Here is a 13,513-nt window from a genome sequence, read left to right on the forward strand (position 1 = left end):
CACAGGCCTATTTCACCGATATCCTCTCAGATTTTTCTTCACTTTGTTCTTAAGAAAGACAAACCTCCTTTGCATTTCTGAAAATTCTTAAACTGCTCAATTGTCAGGGGCTTGTAAGCTGGAAACATGTGCACATTTCTGCTAATTAGCATAGAGAAACACCCTTTTTACGCCTTTATAAGGGCATGAGACTGCAGGGCAGTGTGCAAACACAGAAGGCAGAGTAAGGGGCGTGAGAGGAGAAGCAAGAAATCAGTAAAGTGAAAATTAAAATAAACTGTAAAAACAATCACAATACTTTGAAGTGCTTAGCCACATTGTCTTAAAAGTACATTTGCAAGGGGCGCGCAGATGGTCGAGTGGTTTAAGGCGTGTCCCATGTACGTGGTCAGCTCAGGTTCGAATCCGGCCTGTTGACTTTTGCCACTTTTGTCCCTGTTTGCGAGTCTATCCACTGTCCTCTATCTAATAAAGAATCAGAATCATTTTTATTGTCATTGTACAACATACAATGAAATTTATTCTTTTGCAGTACCATTTAGTGCTCGAGCAGTTTCTCATTTAATATTGAAACTGCTCTGGGATATGTGCTGTTTTTCAGTCTGTTAGTTTTGGTTCTTATTGTCCTGAACCGTCTTCCTGAGGGTGGCAATTGGAACAGGTGATGTGCTGGGTGGGATGAGTCCTTCAGGATGCCCAGGGCCTTTTAGCGGGAACTGAACAGCTCCTCTAAGGAGAGGAGAGCACAGCCTGGGATTTTCTGTGCTGTGTTGATGACCCTCTGGAGAGCTGTCTTTTCCTGAGCAGTGCAGCTAGAGAACCACACTGGGATGCAGGATGCCAGTACATTTTCAATGGAGCATCTGTAAAAGGACACCAGCAGCTCCTTGGCCAGGGCGTTGCTCTTCAATAAAGGCCAAAAAAAAAAAAAAAACTTTATAAAAGTACATTTACGAGATCCAGAAACTAAAACCGAGGATCTAAGGTAACTGATTCACAACTGATTCATAGTTAAAATAAATGAAATTGGTAAATTATTGCGTGGTTAAATGGGATGCTAAAGGCTACATAAAATGTCTGTATATTGTAAGATAGGAAATGTCAAATATAATGAGCATTTATATTTAAGTTCCATCTGCCCTAATGACTTGTTAAAGTTATTATGCAAAATCACTTTTTCAGGCTTTTTCTAACAAAAATATGTGCCCCTGGCCTGTCCACAATCCCCTCAAGTACCAGAAAAATCCTTTCAGAAAATGTTTGCTAAAACAGGCCATTCTCAGATTTCCCCTCATGACCTCATGTCACGAGTTAGCCCCGCCCCTAGGTTTTTTTTAAGTCTCCATGCTTGAAAGAAAGCACCACCCTCCTCTCCTGATCTTCCTCTCAGCTGAGGATCATGAGAGCCACATCAATTTACTGAGAGGGGCGTGGTCAGGGGTGGAGTCAGACAGCTCAGTAACATTTAAAGACACAGACATAGTAACAGCTTGTGTGTTTTTAGACATGCAAAAATGCAATACAGGAGTGTTTTTTCAGCAACAGACTTTACAGGCATGTTTTGGGGACCCATGAAAACAATATAAACTTGTCTTAAAAGGGTAAAATATGTGACCTTTAAAATATTAGAGTGTGCCATGTTTGAGCTATGAGATGCTTTCAAAGATCTGATAAATTATGGTTGGCTGTTTCTGGTATTCATAAAACACATTTGGACATCTAACTGTTATGAATGCATTTTGCTAAAGGGGGAGGGGCCTCATATTGGTGTTTTTCCTGGGCCTCCAAATGACTAGGACCAGGCTATGGCATCAGAAATGTTATCTGGAGTGGCCATTTATTGATAGCTTATTCCCAGTACCAGATTTAAGGAAGTACTGGAGGACAAAATGATGGCTGATATCATTTCTGGAACAAGTCTATTATTATTAGGAATGATTGTTATCTCTAAAGTGTTATGGTTATTGTCTGTTTTCTATGTTTCAGTTCATTTGAACTTGATGCTTTCAGGCTGCCCTTAGAAAAAGAACCAGAGTGCATTTTAAGTTCTGAAACCACTAAAGTCTCGCCTCGGCCAGATGGCAGGTGATTGGTCTTGAGACTTGCATGAAAACCCACCTCTGTGGCTTTAATACATCTCACCTGCCATTATCTTTCAACTGCTTTTCAGCTCAGAGCTGACAGATTCTCTCTCCACTGTCTACCAACTCAGTTGTTTTAGCATTTGTTATTCATCTAAGCCTATTCACTGCAGACAGCGGTGTGTGTTTTTCAAAGCCCTCAGCCTTCTCTGCAGACAGAGTTTGACTGCTGTGATGAGTGCAACAATCAAGAATGATATTTTCAGGGGACTAAACTCATATTACACTGTCCTCCCAAACAAGGTTCAGCCTGTGAATAGGAATGAATATTGCCATAAATCCCCTTCCCCTTTCCACTTACATGTACTACCGTGTAGAGCTGCTGGATTATGGCAGCAATTAGGCCTCGGGAAAGCGTTATGCTGCCCTGAGAGACAGCCACAGCTTTGTAATGTAAAGTGTTAAAAGTGGCTGAAAAACTCCCACTACACCTATGTTTATGAAACAACAGAACACCTGGTACAGCACAGACAAATACATGTTTGATCAACAGTTACCCTCTATGAAGCATACACTACAATGGTTTAAAATCACAGAGCGTTTCATCTCAGTACAGTCTGTTAGCTGATGTCACTGCTTTCATTGAAGGTTAAGTCAGTTAAATGCTGTTTTATTGGTCATTGTGATGTAAATTTCCCAAATCCATCAGGCACACAGGTCTATGGATCATTAAAAGTGTAATTTAACAGATTTGAGCCAGAGAACAGACTCTGACTTTGCTCTGGCACAGAGCCAGGCAGCTGCACTCTGATCATAAGGTCAATGTAAGGTCAAGGGGCAGGCTGATAGCAAGAGTGCTTCCCTCCAGTCAGGTTGTGGCCATGTCCATCACAACCCCCCCTCCACAAAAACACGTAGAGTACCTCACAATCTGTATATTAGCATGTATAATGTACTATAAAACGGAGGAAAAAATACAGTTCAGTCATCAAAATAATTCCCCCTAGAAAATACGTTTCAATGGTTGGTTCCACAAAAATTACAATACATTTAATGTATTGTTGAATGTGTATCTATATTTAAAAAAGCTTTCCGACTGTAGAGCCTTGTTGTAGAGCTCAAGATATTCTGACACCAACATCATGAGCTCCTCCATTGTTTGCTTTGACCCGCGAAGCCTGTTATTTCTGGGTTCTCTCCCTCCTTCGATGTGATTGGCTGCTGCTGGAAAGTTCAACACGCTGAACTCCAAGCAGCAAGGCAAAATCTGTGAGCGTTCATGTGGGCGGCAACAGCTTCTGGGTTTGTCCAATTCTTTCTACAGTCTATGGTTGGAGCATTATTTTCAAAAATGACAGGGTGGGGCTTTCTTGAATTGGGCGTGGCTTCAGCTCATTCAACTGACACGCCTACACCATCCTGGTGCAGACATTACTGCCTTGTTTTTCATGATTTTGAAGCTTAATTTTATAGACTTAGAGATGTTTTATTTGACTGAAATTTTACTTGGGGGTTCATAACACAGTGGCCTGTCATACAACAAACCTAAATCCAGATTTATTATCACTTTAGATGGTCTTTAAATGAGTCCATCATGTGGTTCCCAGTGTTTGTAGAAGTGCCTGTAGAGGGAACACTGGTGATGTTTGAAAAGGACAAACTAGTGAAGGATCTCCCTGGAGAACCTAAAGGCCCCTTCCCTTTTAAGTGTTTTCAATAAAAAACATGTTAGATAGATAGGCCTTTATTGTCATTGACACACAGTACAGTACAAGTACAGGTACAGTATTTCAACGAAATTGCATTTGATGAGTGAGCATCGGGCTGCTGCAAACTTAGTGCACCGCCACTCCTCTCTTCTTCGCTAAAAAGGAGAACAAGAGTTAATGCCATTTACAGTCAATAGTCAGGTATTCAGCCGGCCCAGGATACAGGTAGTTACAGTCATCGGTGTAGCACAGGGGGGAAAAGGGTACTGAAGACCCTGGCCCACTGCGGTGTAAATTTTGGTAGCTATTTTTAATTTTAGTCTTAGTTTTAATCTTCATACGTAATGCATTTTAATTTTAGTCACATTTTAGTCATTTCTGTCCTTTTTAGTTTTAGTCTAGTTTTAGTCGACAAAAACTCCAAACATTTTAGTTTAGTTGTAGTCTATAAAAAGTCATCACATTTTAGTCATTATTTTTAATCCAAGCATTTATTTTCTTGCCACAATCTGGGACCAAATCATGGTAGTGTGTTCTCTGCACCCTGCCAAACCTGGGGTCCCTGCTTTCTACAGCTGAGAGGCAGAATAGCTACAGATACATTGCTTTTGACAGATTTACCCACAGTGGAGAAATATCATGGATTTAGAAGGTCTGACTAAAACTACATTATACTTTAGTCCAGTTTTAGTCATCTTGATGAAAACTAAACTTCGTCACAGGTCTATTTTTGTTAGTCGTAGTCTAGTAACAAACATTTTTAGTCATAGATGAAATTAACATTGGCCCACAGTAGGGAGGGGCCTTTGAGAAGCCTGCAATGAAAAGTGCTTTTTTACTTATTTTTTCTTAGTAATCAGTGTCATTATTGAATCAAAAGTGACTGACTGAATCAGTCAACAGACTTAAATTTGTATAAAATAAAATATAGGGGGGGGGTTCTCCTCCCCCTTCCTTAAAAACATCCAAAATGGTGTAGTCCAGCACTGCAAAATAATGCAAGTAAATTTAATTTAACCTTATTAAAAAATATTGCTTAGAAATTAAGAAATTATGGTAAAAAATATCATTTAAAATGCATAGATGTTTGTAAAAATGACACATTTGTTGCTTGGCTACCTGGTTATGGGGGGCCTGTGTTATGTTCTTTCTGGGGGCCCTAAATTCCTCGCTACACCCCTGGTTACTGGTTACAGTATGGTCAGAAGATCATTTCTTTTCACTGCATACTTTTTATGCTTTACATCTGAAATCACATCTGGAATACCCAATAAGAACATGCATGCCATTAGATGAACAATGTTTCTTCTTTTGTACTGTTTTTATCTGGGTAAAGTTGTGTCTTTGTTTCCTGCCCAGTTCTTCTCTTCTTAGGTAGCCAGGTCCACAAGGTCCAGTATGAATGTCTTGTTGTCTTGATGTCTTATTAATGGCATTTGTCCTACTTCTTCTTTAGAGAGAATATCTTGACATGATCCACAAACTAACCAGATCAGGGCAGTTGTTTATCTATTTAAAGAGCTTTTTCCACAGCGACTATTCTGGTCTATAATCAGAGTTTTCTCATGAGCTTTAGTCGGCCCTAACTGCTCATTTCTATCTGACACACCTGTTCATATGTTAAAAGAATCACTCTGAAATATGCTCAGCTTTCTATAAGCATAATCGGATCATGCTGATTATCCTGTTGACATTGAATTGAATACTTCAGGGCTCTTTTGTTCAGAAATCAGTATGAATAGCCCTTTAAGGACTTTTACAGCACATAGCTTACTTTAAAGCTCTTTTTATACTGTGACTGAAAATGCTAATTGCTTGACCTCTGTGCTTATTTAATGTAGCTTTTGGCTCCATAGTTAAAGGTCTAAAGAAAAACAAGGCTGTTCTGTGGGAGTCCGGGCCACACGGTCACAGTCCATTGAATATATAGGATGAAATAGCTAGTACATACTTCTTTAAAGTTAGTGTTGAGAATAACATAACCTCTCCTTTGAGCTCTGCTTTAAGAGTCTGCAGCACTGTCACTCAGGGATTTAAACACACAGAATTTTTAAGCACTTATAAAAGCACAAAAAAGAAAGTTCTACACCATCAGCGTCATTGAACCTCCCTGAATCAAAGTCCCACCATTTCACCTTTGGGGTTTTGTTAGGTGTCTGGAGGATTTCTCTTCCTCCATCTCCTCTTTCTAATTGTACTTTCCACAGGTTTATCTGTTTCTTTCTTTCTCTGTCTTAATCATTTCTCTTTTTATTTCATTTTGAGTGTAGGAGCTCATAGTCAATAATAAAAAAAAGCTTGCAAAGAATGTTTTAGGCAGAAATGTACAACAAAGACTCTTGTAGCTTATAGTGAAAAGCATAGATAGTAATGAGAGGGATTCTTCCTGCTCCCAGTGGCCCTAATAACTACCTTCAGTCAGATAAAAGCAAAGACAGTCACTCCCACTCATTCACCCGGCGGTACTTAAGAAAAAGATGAATGGCCTAAGTGTTTGTATAGATCAAGTTGAGAAGCAGGATAAAAGTCAGAAGCACAGAAAATTGATTCCTCACAAAATCAAACCCCAGTTTTGAAAACTAGACGATTATCTCAAAGTATACTCTGAGGTTTTAGATTTGCTTTGAGATTTACTCCTTCTTTTTGCCAGTGCTGATTTGTGCTGCACAATAGCAGCAGTAATAAAAACGTCTAAAGCTGTGGCAGAAAGTGATAATAGAAGCAATATTGGTTCATTCTTCAAAAGAAAAGAAATGGTGAAATTCAATCTGACTTTTGGAGAACAGATCCCTATTTTTATATCCTGGACTTCAGCCTGGGCGATATGGCCTAAAATTGAAAGCGCTGCATTTTACTTCCCTTTATGGTAACATTTTATATCTCATTATTTTAAAAAATTAAAAGAAATAAGCCAATTAAATGCAAATTCAGGTGTTACAACCCCCTTCTCCCCCTAAAATGAGCCCATGATGGCTCGATGGCTTCTTTGTAATTGCACCTGTAGTTTTAAGTTTCATTTCTCCCCTGCTGAGATGCATCAAGCTGACACTGATTATATCATATATTTTGCAAACCTAATGGAAATAGCGTCTTTACCATTGATTTAACTTAGCGTTAGCAGCAGTTCTGGTGAGTTTACACTGCTACAGAGTTTACAGCGGTGTGTAATGAGTTCAGAAATGCCTTTAAACAGTTGTTCAAGCCTTTGTAAGATTAATCTGGGCTGGGCTTAAGACGAACTAAGTCAATCTAGTGCAGCTTGTGTTATGGTCCTGCACAGGCTGACAGAGACGCTTTGCATAGTGTGCGAACTCGCTGCATGTTGCTGTTATTACAGACATCAAACTTGAAGAAGAGAGAGCGTGTTTTACATGTTAATTGTGCAGCACGTTAATTACAATGGCATGAGTGGTTGATGTTTGGTTAGTTCCCCAGCTGTGCTAATACTAGAGTGAAACATGCTGATGACTGGACTCAGACATGGCTGCTGTCTGTCACAACTCAAGCATGCTAATTTCACACCTGACATGCATCATAGTCTGATCACCTGGTGAACATCCTCCCAATTTATTGGTCAGTTTAAGCAGTGAGATTTCCTTTCTATCTGCTCTGTTGCTATCTTGGCCTCTTTTGCTTAAACCCACCTCCACCCCAGCGTCCTCCTCAAGGCCCTAGGATCTCTTTCTTTTTTTGTTTTGTTTTAAAGATATATTTTTTGGGCTTTTTACATAGGGGAAAGGAGCCACAGGCTGGACTTGAACCCAGCCCATCTGTAGGGCTCACCTTAACCCACTAGGCCATCTACGCCTAAAGGTCGGATGGGTTTCTGACGTGTTTGATATTTTGGTCGTACAACTCCGGACACTTCCGACAGTGAGAGCAGGACTTTGAGCAGAATCCTTAACTTTGGGGTATTTTTACTGTGAACAGCTGTCAGACAGCCACTTAAATCATCAAGACAACAGCAGAGACTTTCTAATCCTCCCCACTATAACAAGAAAATAAACAAGCAGGAATTATGGCCATCAGTGTACCACCAGCTCACACTTACGGTGATGCTGACAATTGGCTACGACTGTCATAGAGTCGGCTCCAAATCACACAGTGTATGCCAGACTTAACTCTACTTCTTTAGCTGAAGTTTTGTCATTAGCTCAGGGGTTCAAAACCTTGGGGTCAGGACCCCATTGGGGGTCGCGAGACACTGAGAGGGGGTCACCAGATGCCTTAAATAAAACATTTTTTGATCACACTGTTGCCACTTTACGCCAGTTTTGCCTAATTTTAACCAATTTTTATCATTTTTCCCAACAATTTTGCCAATTTTAACACATTTAACACAATTTTAAACCCTTTCCACCACTTTTTTCTGCCTGTTTTTCTCACTTCTAAACCAAATCTTGCCACTCTCTGCCTATTGTTGGCTCTGTTGACACATTGACACTGTCTTTCCACTATTAACCCCTTTTACCACTTTTTAAGCCACATTTCACAATTTGATATGCCCATTTTTGCCAGTTTGTATCAATATTCATGTCATTTCACTACATTTGCACCTATTTCAACCACTTTAATGCCCTTTTCAGACACTTTTGAATCCCCTTTTATCACTTAATATGCCCATTTTTGCAGCTTTAACCTATTTTTGCCATTTTTTTGGTTATTTTTTGCCACTTTTATTCAATTTCTGCTACTTTTAAAATCCAATTTTACCACCTTTCCCACCATTTATTGCCATTATTAACCCATTGTAGCTATTTTTAACATTTTTTAATTCTGTTTATGACAAAATGATTTACATTTTTAAGAGGGATACTTACTACACAAATTAATTAAAATTTGTTTCTTTGATAAGAGTTGTTATTATTCAGGTTATATATAAAATACCACAACAACTTTACAAAGGAACATGATTTTGCTGGCCCCCAGTTTGGCTGGGCCCCAGAAAGCTCTCCCATGTTCCCCCCTAATGTGCGGCCTTGTCTGCACATGACTTTTCTTGAATGTGCATGGCTGTGTTCAGCCACCTTCAGGTACAGTGGGGGTCCCCAGTCTCTGACACCTTTATTTTGGGGGTCGCGGGCTGAAAATGTTGAGAACCACTGCATTAGCTTCATATTACATGCAGTGGTGCTGCTGCCAGAAACAGACACACATTCATGAGTCATTTATTGAAAGTCTAGCTCATTACAATTCCCCTTCTTCATGACGTACATAAACCAGGACTGTGGCTATCTTTGAACACCCCAGTAAAGGGTATTACAAGCCTTTCCTAGAGGTGAGGCAGTATATCCAAAAGTGGCTGACAAACGAATGTTGGGAGTCCTTCATCGTTGTTGTTGTCCACCGACTCCCTCACGGCTTTGACTGGGACTGTTCTGTTTATGTGCAAGTCTTCATTTTCATGAGGAACTCAGTATTTCCTCTTTATATGACAATGAAAATGGCTCTGTTTCAAAAGTTTGCTGTCTGGAAAACTTTGTTTTCCTGGCACACAAACACTGTTGTCGATTAAATAAACAGCAACCTAAGGTCAAGGTTTTTGATGAAATAGTCATGTAAACATGGTCTGAATAATTTGATCAAATTTAAACTCAGGCTCTGAAGAAAACCTTTACTTTGGCATGACTTCCAGAAACTTGTCGTTTTGATATCCAGTCACACAATGAGCTCTGTTTACACCTACAGCCCAGTATTATTGGCAGCTTGCTGTTATTTGACTTCCTCTGCTTTTTCAACACAAAAAAAAGAAAAAAAAAAGAAAACACGGGTTCTTTTATGTTAACTGTACATTGCAAGAGAGCAGCAGGCCTCTCTTTTCTCCAGATAAATGAGCTAGCTTATTACTTCCAAACTGCCTATTAGCAGAGCTCACTTAGTGGGGAACCAAACAGTCGAGGGATGAACACAGTGTGGAGGATTTTGCCCAGCAGTCTAGTCCCAGCGTATGTGATGCTGTTTATGTTATGCTTTCTCTTTTGTTTTCTTATTTTACTTTGACTCAACGTACATCTGAAATACAACTCATTGATAACAAAAGTCAAAAATGACTGATTCAACACAGATTTGTTTTGGAGCAAGAGTAAAGATAATGCTTTGAAATACATCAGTGAGCATGCAAAGCCTTTTTTTAACTTATGTTTCTCGACTGTGTGGAAACAATATCAGACCTACAATAGATCCGTCACTCTAACTTTTGAATAAAGCTGCAGCTCAATACGACTTCAGTGTGTTCTTATACGGAGTCTGTGCAAATGTGTGTTTCCCCCGCTGTGGTGTAAGTGTGTGTATTGATGCCAATAGGTAGTCTCATTGTGTAAGCATCAGTGTAGCAACACGTCCCAAGGGCCCTCTGTGGAGATTGTACACAAGAATCCATTTACTTCAAGCAGGAGCAGCCGCAGATAGCGTGTAGAGCCGGTGTTTGGCTCTCTGTGAGTACAGCCCATCATTAGAGTATTGGCAGATTGAGCAAGGCAGAAATTGGCCGACACATTTCTAGACCCTCGCTTATCCTTTATGTAGAACACAGAAGATTTGGGCAACTTTTGTGAGAGTCAAGTCCTACTGGGAAGAAATTACATGCTCTGTACATGAAGCTGTCTTCACAGTGTTTTGAATCCCTTTATGTTTGTCATTTTATGTTGTACCAAGAAAGATGCTTTTAAATCACAATAAGCATGGATAGACTTTGACATCATTATACCAAAGTACGATTCAACACTACAACAAAATTATCATAACACTCCCTTATGATTGATTTTTCTCATTGATTACCAGTGCTTTTTATTTGATGAAAATATCAGGTTTAGTAATAATTGTCCTGTTGATATTTCCTTTTCAGGGAGGACTGAGAAACAGCAAACATGAGTGCACGCTTTCATCCCAAGAATATGTCCACGAGCTGCGTTCTGGCATCACAGAAGAAAAGCTGCTCAACTGTCTGGAGTCTCTCAGAGTTTCTCTCACAAGTAACCCTGTCAGGTGAGTCACTCATATTTTTTACGAACCCAAAACTGTGCCTCTGTAAGGGAAATTCTTAAGCATGTTATGCTATTCGCACAGGATAAGTATTACTGAGGGATGTCTGGTAATTTGTGAATCACCCCCCTGACATCAGTATTTGGTGCGGTACATTCACACGGGAAAGGAAAGTCTGCAATGTACCCAAATTTACGGATATTTCTGGAGGAAAACTTATAGTATAGTTCAGATTGTACGTTAAACATTTTTTTTACAAAATAGATACAGAGTTTTACTTGTTGAGAAGGCTCTGCTTGAAAGATGCTCCCCTGGTTAGTCAAGCAGCATGCTTTGACTTTCCAGGGCACGCATATTTGGACAGAGTTTAAATAAATAATAACATGTTTATAGCCTATATGTGTAAAAACTCTGACTTGCATGGGATTAGAATTACCTGCTGACCCCTGTGTGCACTGAAACATGATCGCTGATTTTCCCTGATTTTTACCCTGCAAATTACAGACATGGTGTTATTTGTGATTTACATGGGGTTAAAACACAGACATCCCATGGGATTATTTCAAATTACCAGAGGTCTCTAGGCCATACTAATCCTGTGCGAATAGTGCATTAGACATAGTTAGGTCTTGATGGAACAAGTAGAGACTGGAAATAAACCACAGTAACACAAAAGATGCATTTTAAAAGAAAAGTATTATAAAAAGCACAAGCTGTATTACTTTCGGTTCAGTTGAGTTGGAATATATTGGGGCGTATGAATACTTGGATTTCTGTCCTGATGAATTTATGACCTGTGGGGCTGCTGAGAGAGCTCTGGGATCTGTTATTAACTTATGATGCTTGTGTTTCTCCAATATTGAATTATGCTGCATGAGTGTGGGGTTTGCAAGAGTATAAAAATGTAGATACTGTACAGAACAGAGCTGTATAAGGCTTTCTAGATCCGCACCTGTACCAGCAATTAAGGGAGTCATAGCTTGGGTACCAGGTTCTTTACGTGGAAATGTGGAATGATCTAATATTGGAATCAATTATCAAAATGTCAGAAGACAGAATCAACAAAAAAATATTCTCATGGAGCAAAGTAAATCATTGTCCTGAGCTACACAATTTCTGAGGAGGCATATATCTTACATATCAACAAGAATAACTTATGTTGTAATGTTAGTTTATTCACCGAGGCTCCAAAACTAAGGACATATGCGCTGATTACCTAAAATGTTATGCCTGGATAATATGATGTGTCTCATTTGTTTATAATTCAAAGATCTTTGGTTTCACAGTTAAGATGTGACATTTTTCCTCTTTTCATTGAGGTCGGTTGTTGCAACAATACCCCAGGAGAATTATTAATAGGACCACTTGATCTAACCTACGCTGTGTAATTTACAAGTGTAGACCTGGCAGCATGCAGCATTTCTTCACCAAGGTGACGTGAAAAATGTCTTTTGGTCAGGGCTTACTGACCAGAAGACATTGCCTTTTCTCTCTCTGCTTTCTGTCTGTCTGTAACAGACACGAATGCTACTGTTAACCTTTGTAATGAGACGATAAAGGGACTTAATACAACATATTTGCCGAACAGTTGGTTAAACTGGCCACGGGAGTTAATCATGTGATGGAGGGCAGAGCAAACACTCATAAGCACCACTTCAATTCATACGGCCTTCATCTTTGTGTCGAGTTGCAGATGTAGTGTTTTTAAAGCTTTACTGCTGTAAAATATTGAGAAAATTACATTCTGTGTCACTTTGTTTGCCTCTTTCTGCCTGGATTGCCCAGTGTTGCTCTTCTCTGTCTCCGACTGTGTCTTTCTTCCTCTCCCGATGTTTCCCACTTTGTCTGCCACTCCATGTGTGCATGCCTCTCCAATCAAGGTGATCTTGGCTGGATGGAAGGCCATCGATCAATTAACCACCCAACTGGAATGTTTGAGCTGTAGTGATGTGTTTGTTGCAATTGGCATATGCTGGTCAGTCAGCATGTGGACCAGGACCTTGACCACTTTACACTGGAGTCTGATACAGTGATAAAGTGATGTGAACTAGTGATGTCCCCTAGACTATTATTTCCCATCTGATTAAACACAAAACATAGTTACTTTTAGCAAACTATCCATCCATGCATCCATCTTCTCCCACCTATCCGGGTTAGCCGTTGTTGCAGCAGGCAAAGTCAGCCAACCCAGACATCCCCCCTGAGGCGCTCCAAGGCCAGATGGTATATATAATCCCTCCAGCAAGTTCTTGGTGTACCCTGGGGTCTCCTCCCAGTTGGACGTGCATGGAAGACCTCCACAGGGAGGCAACTAGGAGGCATCCTGATCAGATTTCTGAACCGAGCAGCATCTGATCAGATTCCCGAACCGAGCAGCATCTCTACTCTGAGATCCTCTGGATGTTGAGCTCCTCATCTGACCTCTAAGGTCGAGCCCAGCCACTCTGTGGGCCCACCGACTGCAGGGATAAGCATGACGGCCGGGTGCCTTGGAGACCAGGTGACAGGCAAAGGGTCTTAAGTAAAATAAATACGTTCTGTGAACCAACTTCCCATTAAGGAGTGAAATTGGTTTGCAGAATGCCACTATTGTTATCAGTGCTAGCATTGCTGGATATCAGTCCTTATTGCAGATTAACATCTATATTCCTGTGCAAAATATCATCACTCAATGCTTTTGTCATGAGAGTATAACCTGACAGCCTCTGGACAACTGTATCCCTGTTTTCCAGATCAAATTGT

The 13,513-nt window shown here is 40.1% G+C and overlaps 1 protein-coding gene across 7 annotated transcripts in view; it reads left to right on the forward strand.

Annotated features, from left to right (window-relative positions):
* The window catches only part of diaph2 (diaphanous-related formin 2), a 728,830-nt gene that overhangs the window by 168,137 nt on the left and 547,180 nt on the right, over nucleotides 1-13,513 (forward strand). For all 7 annotated transcript variants that reach the window (XM_041797008.1, XM_041797014.1, XM_041797011.1 and 4 more), the window contains one exon: nucleotides 10,635-10,774. In XM_041797008.1, coding sequence (XP_041652942.1) covers nucleotides 10,635-10,774 — 140 coding nt within the window. The remainder of the gene's footprint in view (nucleotides 1-10,634; nucleotides 10,775-13,513) is intronic.

This window comes from Cheilinus undulatus, linkage group 10, assembly GCF_018320785.1.
Source record: "Cheilinus undulatus linkage group 10, ASM1832078v1, whole genome shotgun sequence".
Lineage (NCBI taxonomy): Eukaryota > Metazoa > Chordata > Actinopteri > Labriformes > Labridae > Cheilinus > Cheilinus undulatus.